We start from the raw sequence: 21,565 nt of genomic DNA on the forward strand, positions 1-21,565 counted from the left end.
TTCATTAAATAACTACTGTTCGTCAAAGTGCTGGGTTAAGGGGTCAGTACAAAGAGAAATGACTCTTGCTCTCCCAGCCTCTGAAGTATTGTAGGAAAGAACATCAAAAATACATTATTATGATATATGATAAGTGCTTTGGTAGAGGTAAGTGCAAAGGGTTATGGGAGTAGAGGAGGGAGTGGGCCTATTTGCTTTATCTAAACTACTGACATTTACTGATTTAGTCCCTCTAAAATTGTTCACAGGTGACTGTAACATTCACTATCAAAAAAATTCTTACTGAAATTGAAAATTGTCAAACTTTTAAAGTAATTATTTTGAAAAGAAGGATGTGGAGTTTAAATTTTTTCTTGTTTAAAACCTGTAAGGAGATTTAGTCAGTTAAAAAATTTCCTCTGTCTTTGTAACACAGAATGATATGGAACCTAGCAAAGCTGTTCCGCTGAATGCATCTAAACAAGATGGACCCATGCCAAAACCACATAGTGTTTCACTTAATGACACTGAAACAAGGAAACTCATGGAAGAGTGTAAAAGACTTCAGGGAGAAATAATGAAGCTGTCAGAAGAAAATCGACACCTGAGAGTAAGTTATATTTTGAAAATAAGTTGATTTAAATGAAGGTATAGGACATGTGACCATTGTTAGGCCACTTTATCTATCAGTTTTGGGGCAGTTCTTTCTCCTTTTCTTCAGTTTGATTATGTCCTGTCCTTTGCTCTGAATTCCCAGCCTCTTTGAACAGTTTTACCATAGCTTCTCATTGCCTGCAAGTTCTTTTCCTAGGTATTGCTTGCTTGAACTTATTTGAACCCTTCACATTCTGTGCCCTAGTCATACGAATTGCCTAGAATGGTGCTGCTTATAGAGTAGCCAACTGCTAGTCACCTGGGGCTGTTGAGCACTTGAAATGAGGTTACAGTCATTAATTTGTGTAGATTGCTGAAAATGACACATTGACCTCTGTTTCCTCGTGAGAAATGGGTGCCAAGTGGGAAGCAAGCACCAAGTCCTGAAACATTTTTTTCTTGTTAAAATGTGAAGTGTATAGGGTTTGACGAGTTCTGAAAGTAATGATTACTGAGATATGACTGTAGTTTGGATTGAGATGTGCTGTGAGTGTAAAATATACACTGGTTTCTTAGGCATAGTACCAAAAAAACGGTTAAGTATATATTTTTTGTATTATTTGGGATTATATGGGACTGAATACATTATTAAGGCTAATTTTGCCAGTTTCTTTTCACTTTTTTAATATGCCATTAGAAAATTTAAAATTACATATGTGGCTCACATTTGTAAAGTTCATACTATGTTTGTATTGGACAGTGTTGGGCTATAGTTTCCTGAAGAAGCGTCTCTATTTTTACCATCCCTCCTCCCCCTTTTTGCTTTGGCTTAAGTTCTTCCCTTTGACTGGAATGCTTTTGAATTCTTGTCCCTACCCTCACAACACATACGTACATGCACTTTTGTTTCTTGGTACTTGTTTATTGTAATCTTTTCAGTATAACCTTTTATAGGGTGCTCTCCCTCCAAAACCAAAAGAAAAATTCTTTAGGAATGCTGTCTCCTTTGTTTCCACCACGTCTGTTACTTGTTGGATGTGGATGTAGGGTACTCCCTCTAGTGGACAGTATTTTCCTGGGGCAAGGACTGTGTGGAGTCATTTTTGCATTCATAGACATATGTATCATAGTCATTAGTGTATATTCAAATGAATAAATGAATGGATTGGTGAATTGAGTAATTTGAATATGTATGGAGGTTATTATTAATTAGCCTTTGACAAGTAATTATTTCAAGATCTGAGTACCTTTAAAATTTTTTAAGGCTTTGTTTTAGGTTTTTGTATTAAAATATTGCTAGATGATACAAAAATGAGCTAAGTTAGGGAACTTAATCTACATTTTGTTATTCTGTCTGTTAAGTGTACATAAGAACCACCCTGAATCAAAAAGCACTATATTTTGAATTGATCAGTGCTGAAATAATTTTTCTGGTTATCTTCATATTCCTTAGTGCCCCCCAGGGACCCTCTGCCTCCAGCACCTATCTGAATAGTGGAAAAATTATCTCCATTTCACACTCCACATTGTGTAGTTTTGTTAATTTATCTTCTAGGACTTGCACAAGTTGTGTTCTTTGTTGAAAGATGTGTTCCTTAGTATACACAGTGTATTTGTTCCAGAAACCACTGTTTATCTCTTGGCAGAGAGGGGAAAAGTGGAAATGATAGGAATGGTTGGTACAGGCAGGGCAGGGCTGGAAAATAGGAAGAGTGAACCAGGAGATAGGTGAGTGAGACTTAATTTCTGGTTGTAACTCTTAATAGGCTGATGTTCTTCTAGGAGATGTTATTTGAAAAAAACATTCTGCTGTTTAAAAGATAAAAGACCATTGGCTTACAGAATCCATTTCAGGCTTTTTAATATTTTATGCATAAGACCCATCATACTTTGTTGCCATACTAACTTTCTTGAGCATGTCTGATCACTAACCTTTTATATTTCTCTGCCTCTATGGTTCTTAATCCAGACCATATCCTAATCTCCCAGAGAACCATTTAAAAATGTACTTGGCTAGGCCTTGCCCAGACCTAGTGAATCAGAATCACCAGGACCATATTTTAAAGTTCTTGCTGTGATTGAGAATCATTGTTCTCACCACACGGGATTAATTAGCATAAGACCAAAAAGACCCACAAGCCCTCAGAAAATCTAGTAATGGAAATAAAACAGTGTTTTGTCAGGTAGACTCCTGGTACACAGGAGTCAGTATGAGAATGTAAAAATTAGCTTGTAGTGAGGAGATAAAAATGTGCCCTGCCATTCATCTGGTTGAGATGATGGACACAAACAGATAAAGCCAAATGCCTAAGTAACAAATACAGATATTGGTATTTTCCCTAGGGTCATACTGCCACTGATAAAGTGTCATAACAACCTCCCATCTTCAGTGACTACTATTTTTTTTTACTGAGAAACATTGTCCCCTAAAATCATAGATTGCCAGAAACTTTGCTGTGTGAAACCATCATATCAGTAAGAATGAAGCAACCCACTCTTGTCTGGAGCATCAAAGTCAGCTTGGTATAGAAAAGCAGCCTCCCTGTTGAGTCTAGGTACAGAGCTTTGGATGGGTGTGTTGATGTATATAACACTCCACATCTATTGTAATTTCAACTTTCCAAAGAAACTATTCAGTGTTTACAGTTCAGATCCAGTGCTGACCCTTTTACACACAGCTTTCCTGCTTTACTTTGAGCATATCAAAAAACTACATTATTTAAATTTCACCCTGAACTTCCCCTTTCTTTCAAATCCTATAAAGTTCTTCTACCCTTGGTGAGTTACCTGTGCCTCTGCTGTGCTGGTACCCTGGTTGCAGGGAGTAAGTGAACCTGTCAGACTGCAGGTTTGTTTCTGGTCTTTGGCTAATTGGGCTAGGGTAGGTATAAAAAAAACCTATGGGCCACCTTGGAAATACATACATGCACAGAACTCTTTAGTTGTATTAATTTTAATAATGGAATTTTTCATCTATTTAAATACAGCCATATGTGATTTTTCAGATTTTTAGGAGTATATTTCTGAGCTCTAGTTTCTAAAATCCTCATTATTGTGGCATAATTTACACTGTCAGGTCACTCATTGTAAGGGTACAATTTAATGATTTTTAGTAAATTTACAGAATTGTGCAGCCATCACTGGAATCCAGTCTTAGAATGTTTGCATTGCCCTAGAAAGTTTTCTTATTCCAGTTAGCAGTAAATCCTGTTCACACCCCCAGCCTGTTTTTTCTCTGTTGATTTTTACCTTGGTAGTCTTATATGCATATTTGTTTTTAAAACTTTTTTTGTGCGTATATATTTTTTCTAGGATGAAGGCTTAAGGCTCAGAAAGGTAGCACACTCGGATAAACCTGGATCAACCTCAACTGCGTCCTTCAGAGATAATGTCACCAGTCCTCTTCCTTCACTTCTTGTTGTAATTGCAGCCATTTTCATTGGATTCTTTCTAGGGAAATTCATCTTGTAGAGTGAAGCATGCAGAGTGCTATTTCTTTTATTTTCTCTTGACCAGAAAAAGATGTGTTTACCTACCATTTCATTGGTAGTATGGCCTACGGTGACCATTTTTGTGTGTGTGTACAGCGTCATATAGGCTTTGCCTTTAATGATCTCTTACGGTTAGAAAACAGAATAAAAACAAACTGTTTGGCTACTGGACAAATTGTATATTACCAGATCATCACTAGCAGATGTCAGTTGCACATTCAGTCCTTTATGAAATTCATAAATAAAGAGTTGTTCTTTCTTTGTTGTTTTAATAAGAGTTCAAGAATTGTTCAGAGTCTTGTAAATGTTATTTTAATAATCCCTTTAAATTTTATCTGTTGCTGTTACCTCTTGAAATGATTTATTTAGATTGCTAATCCCACTCATTCAGGAAATGCCAAGAGGTATTCTGTGGGGAAATGGTGCCTCTTACAGTGTAAATTTTCTCCTTTACCTTTGCTAATATGGCAGAACTTTTCTTATCCCTTGTGAGGCAGTTGTTGACTGAGTTTTTCATCCTTACAATTCTGTCCCATGGTATTTAACATTAAAACAAATAAAACTATTAACAGATTCTTGCTCAACAGCTTGTGTCTGTCGTGTCATTAGACGGGGATAACAGAAAGTCCACTCCATGATAATTTGAAACTTAAAATGCATAATTTTATTTCACATTGAAAAACCCTTTCAGATTTACAGTATTTGTAAGTAAAAGTTCTCATTCTATTAATGAAAGGAACTGATCAGTTTCACTGTACTTTTCATATTTTGAAAGATAATCAGTTTGTCTTCAAGATAATATAAATTAAGCAAATTTGATGAGAATAAAAGTGCTGTAATTTTTGTCAGTTTATGTGTATGCCTTGTGGCTGTATTGCGTTTACCCCATTCTAAACAGGTCCTTTTAGTATTGTTCCAAGAAAGATTCATTCTTCTTGGTTGTTCTAGTCAAGTGCTTTTTAATGAGCTTATTAATAATTCCTTTTTATAATATTTCATAATAATAGTTAAAAGTAGGTGTTTTTCCTGCCCAATTTGACACTCAAAGTAAATTCCCATTCTGGAAATTTCTTATCACTGAGCAAGCCTTGGGAATCTTTGTGAGAAATGACTTTATTCCTTGCAGTTCTGTTAACCATGTGAAACACATTTTCATTGTAAATGTGCATTATAGGGTTTGAATTTATTTCACGTGTATCAGCATAGAAAATTTTGGAACCATAGAAAATACGTTCTTTTTTTTTTTTTTTTTTTTTTTTTTTTTTTTTTTTTTAACTGAGTACAAGTGAATTTTGATCCTGAAAATAGGTGTTGGTTTTGTAAAAGATACATTTCTATCTGAAAGGGAGATTGGACTTTGGGACTTGATGTGATCAGTGAAGTATGTTAGGCCCATGTCTGTGTATACATTTTATAAATGAGTGAAATGCTCTAAGTATTTTGTTTGACCTTTCATTTTAAGTATATTTTGATTTGTCTAATCACATTTATTGTGTGATTGGCTCTATATGGTATTTTCTACAAAACTTCTTGCTGTTGTGCAAAAGTTACTAAAAACAAGCACAAGTAACACCCATCTCATTACTAGCATGCTACTGCAGGTAATGTTTCCATTGCTGCTGTATGAATTACAGTCATTGTAAAATTTCCTTCCCTTTCTGATAACTGGAAAAGCATGCTAGAAAGAGTCTTGCATTTTTACCCCATAAATGCAGAATCAGTAATTCCTTGGCTTAAAGCTCTGTATAATCTACATTATTGGTGATAAGTATCAAGCTTGATATTTCATGGCTGTCATTTTTTTAAACATTTAAGTTCTCAAAAATTTACCAAAATCCCATTTCATGGGAATGTTCCTTAGATATCATTTTGTTCAACCCCTTTGTTCATAGTTGAGGAAACTAAGGCCTTTATGAGAGAGAGTTAAAGAGAACTTTCCTTGCATCTCATAGATAGGTGAGGCAGGGCTAGACCTAGTAATCTGCTCTCCTGACTTTGGTTTGGTGTATTTTCTGGTCACTTTGTAGGGAAAAAAATGTATTGATTTAGTTCATGACTTGAAATAATGAACCTAAGATGCCATTTAATAAGAGTATGTGGTTTTCTATCGTAGACTTGTATTATACGCCACTACTGTTGAATAGTCTCATGTATATGTTTTCTTTTAGTGTTTAGGCTAGAAATGCTCCCATCCCCTAACATTGGTAATAAACACTATGAAATACAGTGTATTTTTAGATAGGCATTTTGCAAAATGCATTATGCAATGGTTGGATTTTAGATATAGTCTGGGCAGCACCTGCAAAGAAAAGGGTGTGTGGGCTTAACTGCTTTACATATCAGGAAATGCTCTAATTGTATAGGAGATTTTTAATTTGTTCTTTTTAATGAGTGTATGAAGTGTGATCAGATTATTTTATTACCAGTGGTTACTTTAAGAGTTCAGCTGTATTGACTGATAACATAGATTAAATTGTCTTCATTTCTTACATGTTTAGAAAATTTTGTCTGCCTGCTTACTTTTGTATGTAAGCATGAGGGAAATACACTGTTGCTAATACTGAAATCACAATCCAGTAACTAAGGCCTTAAGTTCGTATGTGATGTTAAATGCACTACCTTCCTTCATTCTTTCTATAATTAATGTACCTTAACTCTGCCCATTCTTTTATTTACAAGAAACAAATTTAAGAATTGTACTCTTGAGTGTGTTACCTTTTAAAAAATGGCACTTGGAAAAATGTACTTAATTCAGAAATTCTGGTCAAAGAAAAAATAATATTTCTCCTTCAAGTATCTTGCTCAGAACTTTTGCTAAAATTGATATTATCTGCTGTGGGAATTACTTTTGAATTGTAATCATTCAAAACATGCCACTTCAAAACGAAGTTTTATCAATATGGTAAAAAAGAAGAGTTCTTGTACAGTATGACCCCGAATTGTGATCTTTTGCCACTTTAAAAGCAATCAAGTAATAGTTTTCCTAGAGCTTTGCACATTCCTATTCAGTGATTTGGTGTGTGCATAGATTTTTAAAAATTGACCTTTCTGGGAGTTAGGGAAAGATCAGTGTTTACCGTATGGAAAAACAATAAAAATAAGGTAAATGATCTTTATTTTCTAGCTTTCAGAGGAAATTAAACTGTTACGTGAATAAATAAACTGATTAAAAATCTGGTGAAGTGTCATTTTCCTTTCCAAAAACAAACCAAAAAAAAGTAATGTGATTTCAACAGATTATAATGGTTTATATGTTTGTGTTGTGTCTAGTAATACTAGTCAGTTATTGACTGGGACTTGAGTTCTGATGGCAGGTAAGTCTTTTGCTTAACGACCTAGAAATTAAATGTTTTTTTGTGGGAAATTGGGATCAGCTAGTTTTTTGGTTCCTCATTTGATAGCACACAATGTTGGTAGAAGCCATGCTTCTGAAGAGTGCGGTGCAGGAGCAGTGGCCTCTTGTCAATGCCCAGCCTGTTGGGATTGATGCAAAGGAGTTTGAGCGTTCCTCCTTAAAGAAAATTTTATCTTTCTACATTTCTGATTATAGAAATAATAATGTTTGCATTTTAGAGAATTGGAAAATACATTTTAAAAAACAATGTCAAATCTTGACATCCAGCAGTATCAATTTCTATGGACATTTATTTCCTTACAGTGCTTTTAAAGCATAATCATAAATTACATACAACTTTGTGTCCTGTTTGTTTCATTTCATCATTTCTCTGGTTTATTGAAAACCAAGCATAAGTGACTGCAAAATACTTGGCTTTGTTTTTATGATCACTTTCTTCACTATAAAATTATGGACATTTTATTTATAATATAAAGCTTGATTGGCCAGATAAGTCTATATCTAGTTGTGCATACCCACATTTCTTTTGTTTTAAAACTCAGTTTCTTATTTTTTAGTTGTTCCTGTCTGTATATAACACCCATCTTTAAAGAAGGTGTAGGGAACTGTGAAGATAACTTTTTATTGGTATTCAAATGTAGCATTACATTAACTCATGTAATGAGCTGAAATGATTCTTGAACAGTACCTGTATTGATAATGACAGTTCATCTGGAAAGGAGACCTGGCATGGTCATTCAGTTTTAAGTTCCACCCATTTTATCTGCAGCCATACAATTGCATTTGTGGGCTTTTAAATGTCAAACCGGATAAAAAATAGGTTTAAGCAAGGCAAGTTCTCCAGTATAGGGAAGCAGTGTTTTCTGAATTCCTTGTATATTAATCTTTACAAATAAGTTGCAGGAATCACCTTGAGGTATTGCTTAATGCAAGTGCCATCTTTGTAAAGTTAGGATTGTTTCAAAACTGGCAGGTTTTTAACCTGTGGTTTACAGTGTAAACAAAGCTGAGCTGTTTGTATGCAAATAAATGATTTGAGAAATTTTATGGGACTCAACTTTACCAGTTGGCTAACACCCAAAGTGATTATCTTCATCCACCTGAGAAGTTTATTTTACCCATTATGTATTTCTCAAAGTATTAGATGGACTTAAAGATGCTTATTAACTATGTGCTAGGTAATAGTTTTGTCAGCTCAGTCTTTTGGATTGTATGAAATAGGTACTGTTTTTTATCTCCATTGTATGGGGTGCAAGTTGGCAGACAGCTTTAGAGAGGTTAAACATGCTCAGATTTGCATAGCTTTATGTAACCAGACAGGAGTTAAAGTTGGATCCTGGTGGTCTGATCCTGGAACTCATGCTCTTAACCATTGTAATCTACCTTGCAAAGGAAATGACTGGTACCAATTCAAACACTGACTCCAAAAAACTGGTAGGTGGTTTTGTGATGCTTTTGAGTTCAATTTAAAGGCAGTACTTACTGGTATTTCTTTGTGAAAACTTTTGGTCTTAAATTTTCAGATTTTTTCTTGCCATTATCTCAAAGAAGTGAAAAGAAATAAAATGCCCATTAGCAATTACAGCTCTTGAACAAAATCAACATAAACATTACTAAGCAAATTTATTAGTATATTATATGAAGGAGGTCCTGGAAGTGGTTTGTGTACACCTTAAAGATGGGAATTTTGATCATTTATGGTCAAAATTCTTGATACTGTTTATGGTTCTGCAAAGAACAAAGGATGTCAAATAATATACTTAAGAACCTTGAAGGAAAAAAATTTTTAGAAGTTACACCGAAGCTCTAAAGAAAATGTTACGGACTGTTGAAATTGTGAGTACTGTTACACATTACTGAGCAATAGGAATTCCTAGTTCAGTTCATTCTTTGTCTCAAGAAGTAGAGGTTTGTGAGGAATTACATAAAGAGTTACAGTGTTGGAGGGCAAACTTGCTTTTTCTTTGTGTGCTATTTTAATCCAAAGTGTAAGTCCTTAAATGTGTAGTATGTAGATAAATATGTGAGGTGTGCCAAGCTACTTTGAATTAAATTCATACAAATATGTCACTTTAAAAATTCAACTAAAGTTACACTGTTGAGGCTCAAAGTTATGCTGCAAAGTATTTCTTAGGATGCTTTTCTGTACTTGCCATCAAGTTTTATGAAATTGAAGTAAAATTCAGATTTTCTTTGAAAAGTTTAGAGATTATGTTTAATTTATTAAATAAGAATTCCCTCCCTGAGGGAAAAATTCTCTTGCACTTTGAGAACCACCACTCTCTTCCCCGTTGAATTTGTTGACTGGGGGATTTACTCACATGTGTTTTATGAAGTCGTGGTTTCTTACCAAGGTCCTACATTATGCGATGAGGAAATGCCTTAATAGGAATCTTAGTTTTTAATTGGATAAAGTGGTTCCTTTGTAAGATAAGTGTTGGGTGGAATGAGAATTGAGGGACAAGTATTTGAACGTGTGCTGAAAGCTTTTCAGCATGACCTTTAAAGTGCGAAAAATTGTGTGTTCATCCTTACAATATTTGTATCAATATGCAACATGAGGGGAACAGCTACCACTACAGAGTACATCTGTGCATTTGGTTGAGGTAGTAAATGGTGTAAGTGTTCCCAACAAATAGTGTTTAAACTACTTAAATATGTAAACATTCTTTCCACCCAATAATGCTTAAGTCTCCTAACTCCAGAAAACTGCACTGCATGTCTCGATAGAAAATGAGGTTGTATGTTTAAATGTTCAACATCCCTCAACTGTGTGAGCTGAGATGGACTGTAGTGCTCACAGATGGCATTTTTGTCTAGTTCATTGTGAAGGTTTCTCCAGTTTTCACAAATTTTATTTTTCTATATTTGTTTTGAGTATTTTTGTTTCTTTTAAGAAGCATTCATCAAAGATAATGATAACTAAAGTCCCCTTAATTCTCTCCCACAATCACATTTTCCTTTGTGAAACTGCAACCTGAAACTTAGGTGTACCTTTCTTGTTCTACATTGTTTTACTACACATGTATGAAATAGTATATAGTGAATTGTGCGTGTTTTAAAATGTCCTTTACACAGAATTTTATTTCTGTAGCTCTACTCTCATCTAAAATTCTATTTTGGAAGCCCCCATACTTCCAGGTATATATCCTTTGGGGTGTCTTCATCTTTGTTTCATGAACTAATAGACCATTTTCTCTGCATTACCAGCTTGCACCCACTGTAGTAGTGATGTTTTCAGATGCTTCCAGCTAGAATTGAAATGACACCAGTACCTAACAAGGGCCCTTGCCACTGCTGCTGAAGCCGAATCTGGTGGTGGTTTGTTCTAGGACTGGGATATGAAGGCTGCTGGCTGAAGGGTAATTGGTCTGACAAATACTAAAAACCACTTGCTGTGTGTGACTGTATATGTGTGTATATACATATGCACACAATACTTGTAGAAATAAAAGAAATCTAAGAGACAAGGTGTGTGAGTACACTTGAGATCTTCATGTTAGTGTGCACCCTTTGTGTTTCTGCATGTGCTGTGGACTGTGAGTGTCGGTGTGAAGGTGGTTTTTCTTGAGTGTTTTGAAGATGTAGAATGTCATAAAAATTTGGAGTTCCTACTTTTGAAAAATTCAAGATTTGGAACACGAGACTTGCACTCTTACAGGCAACAGAAACTACTCAGTTTTTTACCTACAATTCTCATCAATTCTTGTTTTAGCCTTCTTGGTTACCTGCATATTCCCTGTATTCATCTGAATTTGTCACCCTTATGTAGATACTCATCACATGTTACTAATATTGAGTACTTGTCCTGTACTGGACACGTGTGAATGGAGGTGGAGTAAGATTATACCAGAGACTAAGTGGTCATTTCATTAACAGTAAGAGCTTTGGACTCCGTCACTCTGAGCACTGAGAATTTAAATTGTTTCTGCTTTTCAAAATTTTGGCATTAAGAATAATATATTGAGCCCTGGCTGGGTGGCAGAGTTGGAGCATTTCCCCCTACACCCAAAAATTGGGGGTTTCATTCCCTGTCCAGGCACATAGGCTGCTTGTTCAGTCTCTGGTCAGGGTGCATGTGGGAGGCAACCTATCGATGTTTCTCCCTTTAAAATCTATAAATACTTTAAAAATACTGAAAAACTAGTATATCTAAAGCTTAACTACATACTACACTGGCTGGAAGTTGGGGTGTAGCTGCAATATGGCTCCAGATTTTAAGGTATTTTGAAATTCAGGCTCTTTATAGCTGGACTTGAAACAACTTAGAGTAATAGCTATATAAAGAGTATTTAACATCAGTTTCAAATATTAAGCACGAGTAGCTTGGGAAGGAAGCATATGGAGTGGTTATGAGCCTGGGGTCTGGAGTGACACTAGGTGGTGATTTTGCTTCAATCACTTTATTAGGACCTTGGCACATTTTATTTTACTTCACTCCAGCTTTCTCTTCCAAGACTGCCTACTTCGCTAGTTGTGAAGAGGATTGAAGAATTCAGCACTTAGAGCAGAGGTTGGCATAAAGCAGATGCTCTGCAAATGTTAGTAATTATTGTTTATGTACAAATGAGGTGGAAAATGGGGCAGTTGTCTGATGACTTGGGTTAAAAATTAAAACAAGGTATCCAGACAGTTTGCAGCTGAAGGCATAATCTGACTACAAAAATAGGACCTGTAGAGAGGTAGCAGGATGTATATACAGGGTAAGTTTCAGAGGATGGACGAACTTGGATTTGGATTCCAGCTCTGCCCTTGACAAGTTGTGTGCCCTTGAACAAATGATGGAACCTCTCCAAAGCGCAGCTTCCTCATCAGTGATGCTGAATTTCACACTCCTCTTTTGTAGCCTTCTAGGGTGGTGGTAAAGACTGTTAAGACCTATTTTAAAGAACTTTGCATAGTTCCTGGTACATAATAAACACTCAAATTGCAATTTTACTGTCCTTTAATCATACTAAAAATATGACAAGAATTTAATTTTAATAGCTGTTTAATGGTAATGGATGATACTGAGTTAGAAAATGTAAAAATACTTTTTAAGATTTAAAGAAGGGATATTCTTCAAGATGAGCAGCCTGTGTTAAGTGTGATATGCTTAATTTTTTTAAAAAAATTTCTGAATATGAAGATAACGATTACAGAGGCTTGGAAATTATAGAAAAAAATCCCAATATTCCACTCACCAGAGAAACAACTTATTAACAGCTTACTAAAAACCTAGGTGAGTGTCAAATATGTATAATATTTAGTATACATACATAATAGTATCAAAATCAGCATGCATGTTATTGTAAACCAAATAAATGGGTTCGAATGCTGACTTTGCCATGCAACCTTGGACAAACTTTAGTGTTGTGTTTTAGCTTCCTCATCTCTAAAAAGGGGATTTCAAAAAAAATTCACTGCTCCCCACCTCATAAGGTTGAGTAAGTGAGTTCATATACATAGAGTGCTGAACACTGGCTCATGATTGATACCATCTGAGTACTAAACATCATTGATTTTGATTCTTCCAGTGATATTACCATTATTTTGAAGAGGTAAGGAAATAGTCTTTGAAATGCTGAAATTCTATGTGCATTGTTTTGGCTTGTAAAGGTAGAATCCTGTCTCATGAATTTAACTACTAAGCTCTCTTTATTCATGACATCTCTAGTTGGTTTTCACAAAACCTGTTTGCAAGCACAATGCATTTCTCCAGAATAGATTTGAAAGACATCAGGAGAGTATTTTCTTGAGTCACATAGTAGTTGAGCATCTAGGAGGGAAGGTTAGTCACTCCCATCTTCAGTGTGCCTAGGGAAGCACAGGCTGCTGCTGTGCCTTTGAGAAACGGAGCAGAGCTTGTTTATTTGCAATCTAGTGATAACTGTTCAAGTATCTCTCACTAGATAAAACATTAATTTTATTCTGACAAATCTTTGAAGGTTTGTGGAATATATTTGGAGCTTTTTAGTGAAAAGTGGTGCTTATCTCCAAATTGGCTCCAGGCATTGTGATAAAAATTTGTATGTGACTTTACAAGTATATTTGCATAGAACTGTGCTAATTTGGGACTTACATAACTTTTTTCTTTTGTCATTTGCACTAAGCTTCCTTTCTGCATTAGAACAGGTAGGGGGAGTATGTCAAAAGCAACCTAGTCTCTTTCCTTATTTGCTTAGATATCAAAACTCATCTAGCTCTAGCAAAGTCAGTCTTCTTACTTCGGGGAAGGACTTGATTCCATTGATTTTTGTAGGGAAAAAAACAGCAATCTGGAAACTATTCTAAAAGGTGAAGTAGGTATCAATATATAAGCAGAACTAAGCCTCTCAGGTGAGAGTCCTCGTAATGGAATGTATGGAGTTAGGGAGAGGCTGCCTTCTCATGAATATTTTCCTCACCAGGTTGTAAGACTCCTCTCTCCAGTCAGTCAGGACAGTGAGGGTGGAGAGAAGGGAAAGGTGCACAACAGACTTTGCTTATCAAGCAGAAGAACTGAACAAGGAAGGATGGATATAGATAATTTATTGCCTTTGCAACCAGGCTTCATTCCCTCTTTTTTTTTTTTGTAGTTGAACCCCAATTTCCTTCCAGGGGACTGTATTAGTTTCCTATTGCTGCTGTAACAAATTTAGTGTCTAAAACAACACGAATTTATTCTAGTTAGGGAGGATGTCAGAAGTCCAAAATCACTACCAGGCTCAACTTATGAGCAAGGCTGCCTTCCTCCTGGAGGCTCCAGGGGAAGTTGTTTCTTCCCTTTTTCAGCATCTAGAGGCCACCTGTATTCCAGGACTGGTGGCCCCAGTCAGCAGCTACACCACTCTGCCCTCTGCTTTCAGCATCACATCTTCCCTCACTCTGAGCCTCCTGTCTTCCTCTTCTAATAACCCTGTGATTACATTGGGCCCTCCTGGGTAATCCAGCATACTCTCCCTATTTCAAGGCCCTTCACTCAATCACATCAACAACGTCCCTTTTGTGTAAGGTAACATATTCATGAGTTTCAGGGATTAGGATGTGAACCTCCAGCATGGTTATGCTGCTGACCATAGGCACCATCATTTTCTCCCTCAGTCTTCAGGTTGGGCTTTACTTCCAGCACAGGGAAAAGTAGATGACCTGCATCTAAGATAGTTAGTACATCCCACTGGTTCAGAGAGAAATGTGACCCAGTCAGAGCCAGAGAAAAAACATTTTACCCCTTAAATGCATCTCATTTCCTTCTGGTTTAGTCTATTTCAGATTAGTTAAGTCTCTCATATTAACCTCAAGTTTCAAGTCATTGTCTACTCTCATCTCAAAGATTCAGATTTCACAGTGCTGCTGGTCCTCAATCTCAGCAACATTCTGCATCGTGTGCCTGCTCCAGCATCTCCTCACCCTCCACTTTTGTCCACCGTCTCCCCCCCCCCCCCCCCCCCCACTGCCCCCAGCAGGGCTGCTGGCTCTCAAGTCAGGGCCAATATCTGAGTCCCCAGTGGGAACTTTTAGATCCTTGTATATCACAGATTGGTGAAGGGAGATGCTTCACCCTTTCTGGCTTTCTTTCTTCCTAAGGGAATACCACACTTTCTTTTTTCATCCCTTGAGGCTGCCACCTCTTGGGAAGGGACAAATTGTGAAGGTCTCTCAAGTCTCCTATGGGAAGCAGGGATTTGGCTTTCTTCATGTAGCTGAAAGATTTAATCTCTTTGCTCCCCTACCCTCTCCAGTTCAGATACTTCCAGCTCAGGTATCTCCCCTGAATTCCAGACATATGCTCAACCATCCTGGACATCCATGCAACATGTCAAACTAGATATGTCCTGACTCTCATGCTTGCTTCATCCAAGTCTTCCCCATTGACATCATTCCAGTTGATCGGGCCACAAACCTTGGAGTGGTCCTTGATTCTTTTCTTTTTCATATGCCACAGCCAATCTTATTAAATACTTCTGTTGGCCCTGCTTTCAAAATATCCCCAGAATCCAGTTCCTTTGCACCACCTCCATTCCTACCACCCTGGTCTGAGTCCCCTTCATTTCCCTTTTATTCTCCACAGTCTTTTAACAGATCTCCCCGACTCCACCCTTGTCCTCCTTCAGTCTGTTTTTAGACTGGGAATCAGAGTGTACCTGTAAAGTCAGATAATCTCTTTTCTACACTCCAGATACTCTAGCAGCAGTGCCCAACCTGCGGCTTTTGGGCTGCTTGTGGCCCAGGCTGACTATGAATGTGGTCCAACACAAAAATAAAGTTACTTAAAACCTTTTTCTTTGTTCATCAGTTTTCACTACTGTTTGTGTATTTAAAGATATTATTTATTTGCTTTTAGAGAGAAGGGAAGGGAAGGAAAGAAAGGTGATATGAACACTGGCAAGCAGTGTCTGTGGTGTTGCAGATGAGATGCGAGACAAATTCACATGGACTACTGAGTCCTGTGAAGGAAAAGGGACGGCATGGCCACTCTCTCAAGGGGAGAGCACACCGACCCTTGCCTCAACAAGCTTTTATTGCTTTTCTGGGCACATTACATTGAGGACAGTTCTCATTTACTGTGCACAGGTTCGCTTTAGGTGGTTACCTTTTACAGAAAACAAAGGAGAGGATACCGCTAATCACACCACAGAAGGAGATTTGCGAATGCAAAGGGAAAAGGTTGAACTGGTTACACTCATCCTTGGAAGGTTTAACATTGATTTTAGGAAGTCACTTTAAAGATATGCAGTAAACGTTTGCTGCCCCAATTCAGGGTGAGGGAGTTTTAGCAAAAAGCACAATGCAGGCCTGATTCCCCACGGGAGAACCCATACATGGTTATGGGTCCTATGTAGCACACCTCGTTTTCCACTGGCCTTTCCGAGTGGGAGCTGGGCCCACGTTGCTCAGAATGGTCTATAGAGGGAGAGAAACATCAATGTGTGGTTGCCCCTCATGTGTCCCCAACTGGTGACCTGCATGTGCCCTGCCTGGGACCCAAACTGGTGACCTTTGGTTTGCAGAACCATGCTCAATCCACTGAGTTACACCAGCCAGTGCAGTGTTTGTGTATTCAATATGTGGTCCAAGGCAACTCTTCTTCCAATGTGGCTCAGGGATGCCAAAAGTTTTGACACTCTTGCAAGCCTTCCTATATCATTGTGAATAAAAGTTGAGAACTTGTTACAATGTTCTACAAGGCTCCACAGCCTTTCCCACCCCCACTGACCTTTCTATACTCATTTCCTGCTCCTCTCTTTACTCCTTACCTATCTTTGGATATTTTTGAAATGCTTCATCATATCCTACTCTTAAAGACTATACTTGGCCTGTGTTGCCTGTCCAAATGCTCTTTCTTCTGTGTCCATATGGCTTACCCCTCATCTCTCTCCATGAGGGCTTTCAGGGCCTCTACAACTAAACCTGTCCCACCCTCCCCTCTAATCTCTTCCCATGCCTGTTCCCCCTACGTCTCTCAATTCCATTGAATTTGTGATATACTCTATTGTCTGCTCCTCCATCAGCATGGAAATTCCACAAGAGCAGGATTTTATGCGTTGTTCACTGCCTAGAACAATGCCAAATCTTTTTTGGGTGCGAGAGAGAGCGCATACAATCATGCATGCACATGGGTTAACAATATAAAATGCATTCTTACTATGGGTTTTAGTTAAGAGAAAACTCTGACTGCCTCAGTTTGACTCCATCTCTCACCCTTGTCCTTCTCCTAATCTTCACACAGAGATCTGGAATTCACAACATGTGATCAACAAACTTACTCTATCTTCACCTTCTAGGGATAGCCTTTGGCCAGAATGTCCTGACAGAAGCTAAGACATCAAATGGAGAAAGAACTGCAGAGTCAGGAGGAGGAGCTGGTTTCCTTCCTCATTTTCATGTCTATTCTGAATTAGTATTTCCTCTTCTCTTGCAGAAACTACTGCTCATTTCTAACGCACTTCACCCATAGTTCACTTGACTTCTTGCTGCACCGCTGCTCTTTAGTCATGAAATTGTTTCTTCCCATTCATGTAACGTGGCAGCTCCTGGCTCCCAGGACCCCTTGCCACCTGGGTTTCCTGATTGCCTGTGACTTCAGTGGGTGGGTTTCTAGCTCTTCATTTCCCTTCTTCACTGGCTTTGTCCTCCTCACCACCTCCACCACCCACTCTACCAGTCTCTTCCTGATGATTGTCACTGCCAGGATAGGAGTAGCTCGGGAGTCTTGCCTGCAGATTTACTACTTTGCAGTCATGGCTTTATAGTCTTTCATCTTAGTTGCAGAAATATTCCCAACTGCCATAATTTTTTGACCCTAATTCTTCCACAGACAAAGTTGACCATTTTTTCATCATTGAGATTTGGTTCCACTGCCCCGATCATGATTCCTGCTTAGACAATACTTTTAACTCTATTGCTTCCATTCACCATCCCCATCTAGGAAGTGCCAATCTTCTCTGGCTTCACAGGGAATGTTTTAGCCCCAGGAAAGTTCCTTGAAAATGCAGAGGCCATTAGGTACTTGGGCATTCCTCTTCATTTTAGTTTTTCATTCAAGGTGAGCATGCAGGTATAAGACCTAATAACCTTAAGTTTAGGAAATGCTGGCCTCTTAGTAATTGTTGAGACTTTGGGGACTGGGTTGAGACTTTTCTGGAAAGATATTGATGCTCCCAATATTAGTCATTGTAGGAAGTAGTTATTTGGAAAAGAGGCAAGTCTTGGGCTTTGTGTAGGGAGGGACTTCTCTTTACTCTCTGGGCCCTGATTCAAGAACAGAAGGGCAGGGACAAGTTGGGTGGTGGGGGATCTGCCTATGCTTTTGTGGAACTTGGTTTCTTCCCACAAGGGGAGACGATGGTGGCAGACCCCTAGAGGGTCCTTCCAGCCTAAGGGGACATGTCTGTGTTTTGGTTCGACCCCACTCTCAAGCAGTGAGAGAAACATGGGGAGTTTCCCCTTCCCTGCCTCAAGAGTGTGTGGCTCAGATGAGAACCTCTCAACTCAGCCACCAGACTTCATGGGCAAATTCATGGGGAAATGGCTGCCAGTATGCAAATTTGAAGAGTAGATCATGAAAAGCTGGTGGTTTTCCTGAGGCAAACTCTCATACTTCTTCCTTTATACTTTGAGGAGTCTGTGGGTGAATCTCAGGTTTCTGTTTGGAAAGGGCAGTGGAACAGAGCTGGGGTTCAGAGACCAGCAAGCAGGGACTGGTTTCCTAGGGAAGAACTGGCAGGACTCCAAGTGTGCCTTGTTCTTCCAGAACATGGCAACAGGTGAAGTCAAGGGGAGCTGGGCACTGACCGGCTAGCCCCTCGCTGTGATTCTTGTGAGAATTTAGGGAGTGAGCCCCAGGGAAAGCCTTGGGGCTTGGTGTTTGGTCCCGTAATCCAATTATGAGGAATATATGTGGCCTTAATTTAGATAATTGGGTCAAATTTATGCAACACAACTATAGTTAGCTATAAATTGTATTGGTTTAAAATAGAAATCATTTTATTGAGTTTTTCAAGTTCAAAAAGCTTCTGTCCTCCTGAGGAATGGCCAAATTACTCACTAACTCCCAAGAATGCCCCTCACGGTAGACCTTTCAGGGGACTCCCAGGCAGCCTTCCATTCCACCATCACACTGAAGATGTAGCTTGGTGCTGTTCTGTCTTTGGCCATAGAATGTGGCTCTTGTGCTAAACTAGCTTATCTTATGAAATTCTCCTTAATATTTCAACCCCAATATTTTAACTACCATGATGTGTTTGAAAAGGGAATCACAAGCATTTACTGGATTGAAGTAACACTTACTCTTGGAACTCTTTATGCTTTCTAAAACTAGGTTAATAATGGTACTTGATTTTCTAACCTCCAAAGCCTCACTGATTTTATTTTGGCTAAATGGCACTGCTGAATTTTAAGGTAAACAAATGAGGGTTCTTTGAAGTGCTGGCAGTTGCCTGCATTTAGGGACACGTGGAGTTAGCTCACTTGGAATTCCAGGTTGTCACTGGGGGAGGGGCTTTGTTCCACAGAAGAAATTGGGTTATTTTCTAAAAGGATTTGGCACTCAAAGAACGTTTTGTTCTAATTTGGCACCACCAACACCCTGTTCCTCATACCCTTTCATTTTTATTGAACTTAAATGATAACCACTCAAAAAACATACTTTTCATTTTTTCTATTCGCAGGCTGGTGCTCAATCCGCTGAGCCACAGCAGCCAGGGCACTTTTCACTTTTCAAACAGTAAATCAAAGGCTGGTGAGTTCTCCAAGTGAATTCATTGCAAAATCTGATTCTGCCACCAGATGGCAATGTGGTCTTATGTCTTGAAGTTTTCGGGACTGGGAAAACCCAGGTTGGCTTATCCCAGTCATACTGACATGTGAATTCCTTTAAAAAATCCGCGTGTCAAACAAAATCAAACTATTATGTTTTTAAATTCAAACTGTAATCACCAACTGATGGAAGTGTGTATCTTGATTCTAAAGATAGACGTAAAATTTCCCTCCCTCCCTTAGAAGATATTAGTTAATATAAAGTTTGTTTCTTCATTGTAAAATTAGGGTAATTATAGGAAGAATGTAAGTTAATCCTTATAGTATCTTTGGTGAAAAGATACTATAGAAAGATACATTTTGTTTTATTACCCTTTTATGTGTGACTTTTGTTGTAGGCATTAATTTCTATTATAATGCCTTATATTTGCATAAAGTATTATGTGTTTGTTTGTATATGGTCCTTCACTCAAATGTTGAATAACTTTTAGATTAATGATTTAAATGCTTAAATTCTGGGTTCTGTATTCCTCCACTCTCCCTCCCCTTTAACATGTAAATGGTCTGTCCTATCTGTCAGTTGTCAATGGAAACTCTGGCCAAGGGAGGAGAGCAAAACTTGAATAAGGGCTGAAAAATAACAGTAACTTATAAAGCAAAAACTCCTAAATTTTTATCATTAAACATGTTAATACATAATTGTCTTTGAGTTTTCTGTTTTTGAACTCTAATGAGAGTAATCTCATTAACTTTATTACTTTTGAAATTCAATTGATTTCTGGCTTTGCTCTCAGGCAGGTATTGTGTACGCATTATGTTTTGTGCACACTGCTTTGGAATTAATCTCACTTAATATACACCATACCTGTGCTTCAACATCCTATCCTAGCTGAGAGCCAAGGACTAAGATGATGGTTAGCTTTGATGAGAATCCTGACTCTTGAGTGGCTGAATTGTACCTGATAAAAAGGCCATCCAGTCTGGGCCAAGAAACAGCCATGGGGGTGGAGGAAAGGGTGAGTGCACAGGTGAGTGCACAGGTTAGCAATAATGTGGGGGAAATGAGGGCAGAATCACCCAAGTTCTTAGTGAATGTCTGCTCTGTTACTGTCAACTTACATTATTAGCTCACACAATCCTTCCAAAAAGCCCACACAGGAGGAAACTGTTTATCAGGTGAGGTGGGCAGAATATTGGTCCTCAAAGATGTCCACTTCCTGATCTCTGGAAGCTGTGAGTATGTTATGGTGCCTGGCAAAAGGGGGTTAAGGTGGTGGATGCAATTTAGGTTACTAACCAGCTGACTTTAAGATAGGGAGACTGTCTAGGTGGGCCTAATGTCTTCACAAGGTCCTTATAACCAGAATATGGAGGACTAGCCAGACAGCAGCATGAGAAGGTCATAGCCCAATGCTGCTGACTTTGAAGGTGGAGAAATGTGGCAATGTCTAGGACACAGGTGGCAAACACAAGGTCTGTGGGCCAAATCCAGCCCTCCACATTGAGGAGTTTCTGGGTGAATCTCAGGTCTCTGTTTGGAAAGGGCAGTGGAGCAGAGTTGCCCACTCTGACTCAGCTAGTCAGTCACCTTGTTTCTACCTGGTGGCAGTGCCCAGTTCCTTGCCCTTAGTTAAGGAGTAGTTACATTTATATAGTCCTAAAATTACATTGGGCCCTTTGAAGGCAACTACGAGGCTGATGTGGCCCTGGTGAAAATGAGTTTGACACCCCTGGTCCAGGGTCTGGAAAAGGCAAAGAAGCAGATTCTCTGTAGACCCTCCAGAAGGGACACAGTTACGGGCACGTTCACTTTAATCCAGCGTGATCCATTTGGACTTCTGATCTCTAGACTTGTGAGATAATACGTGTGTGTTGTTTTAAGCTACTAAATTTGTGGTAGCTTATTATAGCAGCCACAGAAAACTAATAG

General features: G+C 38.3%; 1 protein-coding gene across 2 annotated transcripts in view; it reads left to right on the forward strand.

The window, feature by feature from the left end:
• The window catches only part of VAPA (VAMP associated protein A), a 47,778-nt gene extending 43,130 nt beyond the window's left edge, over window positions 1-4,648 (forward strand). For both annotated transcript variants that reach the window (XM_028525022.2, XM_028525023.2), the window contains 2 exons: window positions 416-589; window positions 3,886-4,648. In XM_028525022.2, coding sequence (XP_028380823.1) covers window positions 416-589; window positions 3,886-4,044 — 333 coding nt within the window. In that variant the 3' untranslated portion in view covers window positions 4,045-4,648. The remainder of the gene's footprint in view (window positions 1-415; window positions 590-3,885) is intronic.
• Window positions 4,649-21,565: the final 16,917 nt, after the last annotated feature.

This window comes from Phyllostomus discolor, chromosome 9 (genome assembly GCF_004126475.2).
Source record: "Phyllostomus discolor isolate MPI-MPIP mPhyDis1 chromosome 9, mPhyDis1.pri.v3, whole genome shotgun sequence".
NCBI classification, from domain to species: domain Eukaryota; kingdom Metazoa; phylum Chordata; class Mammalia; order Chiroptera; family Phyllostomidae; genus Phyllostomus; species Phyllostomus discolor.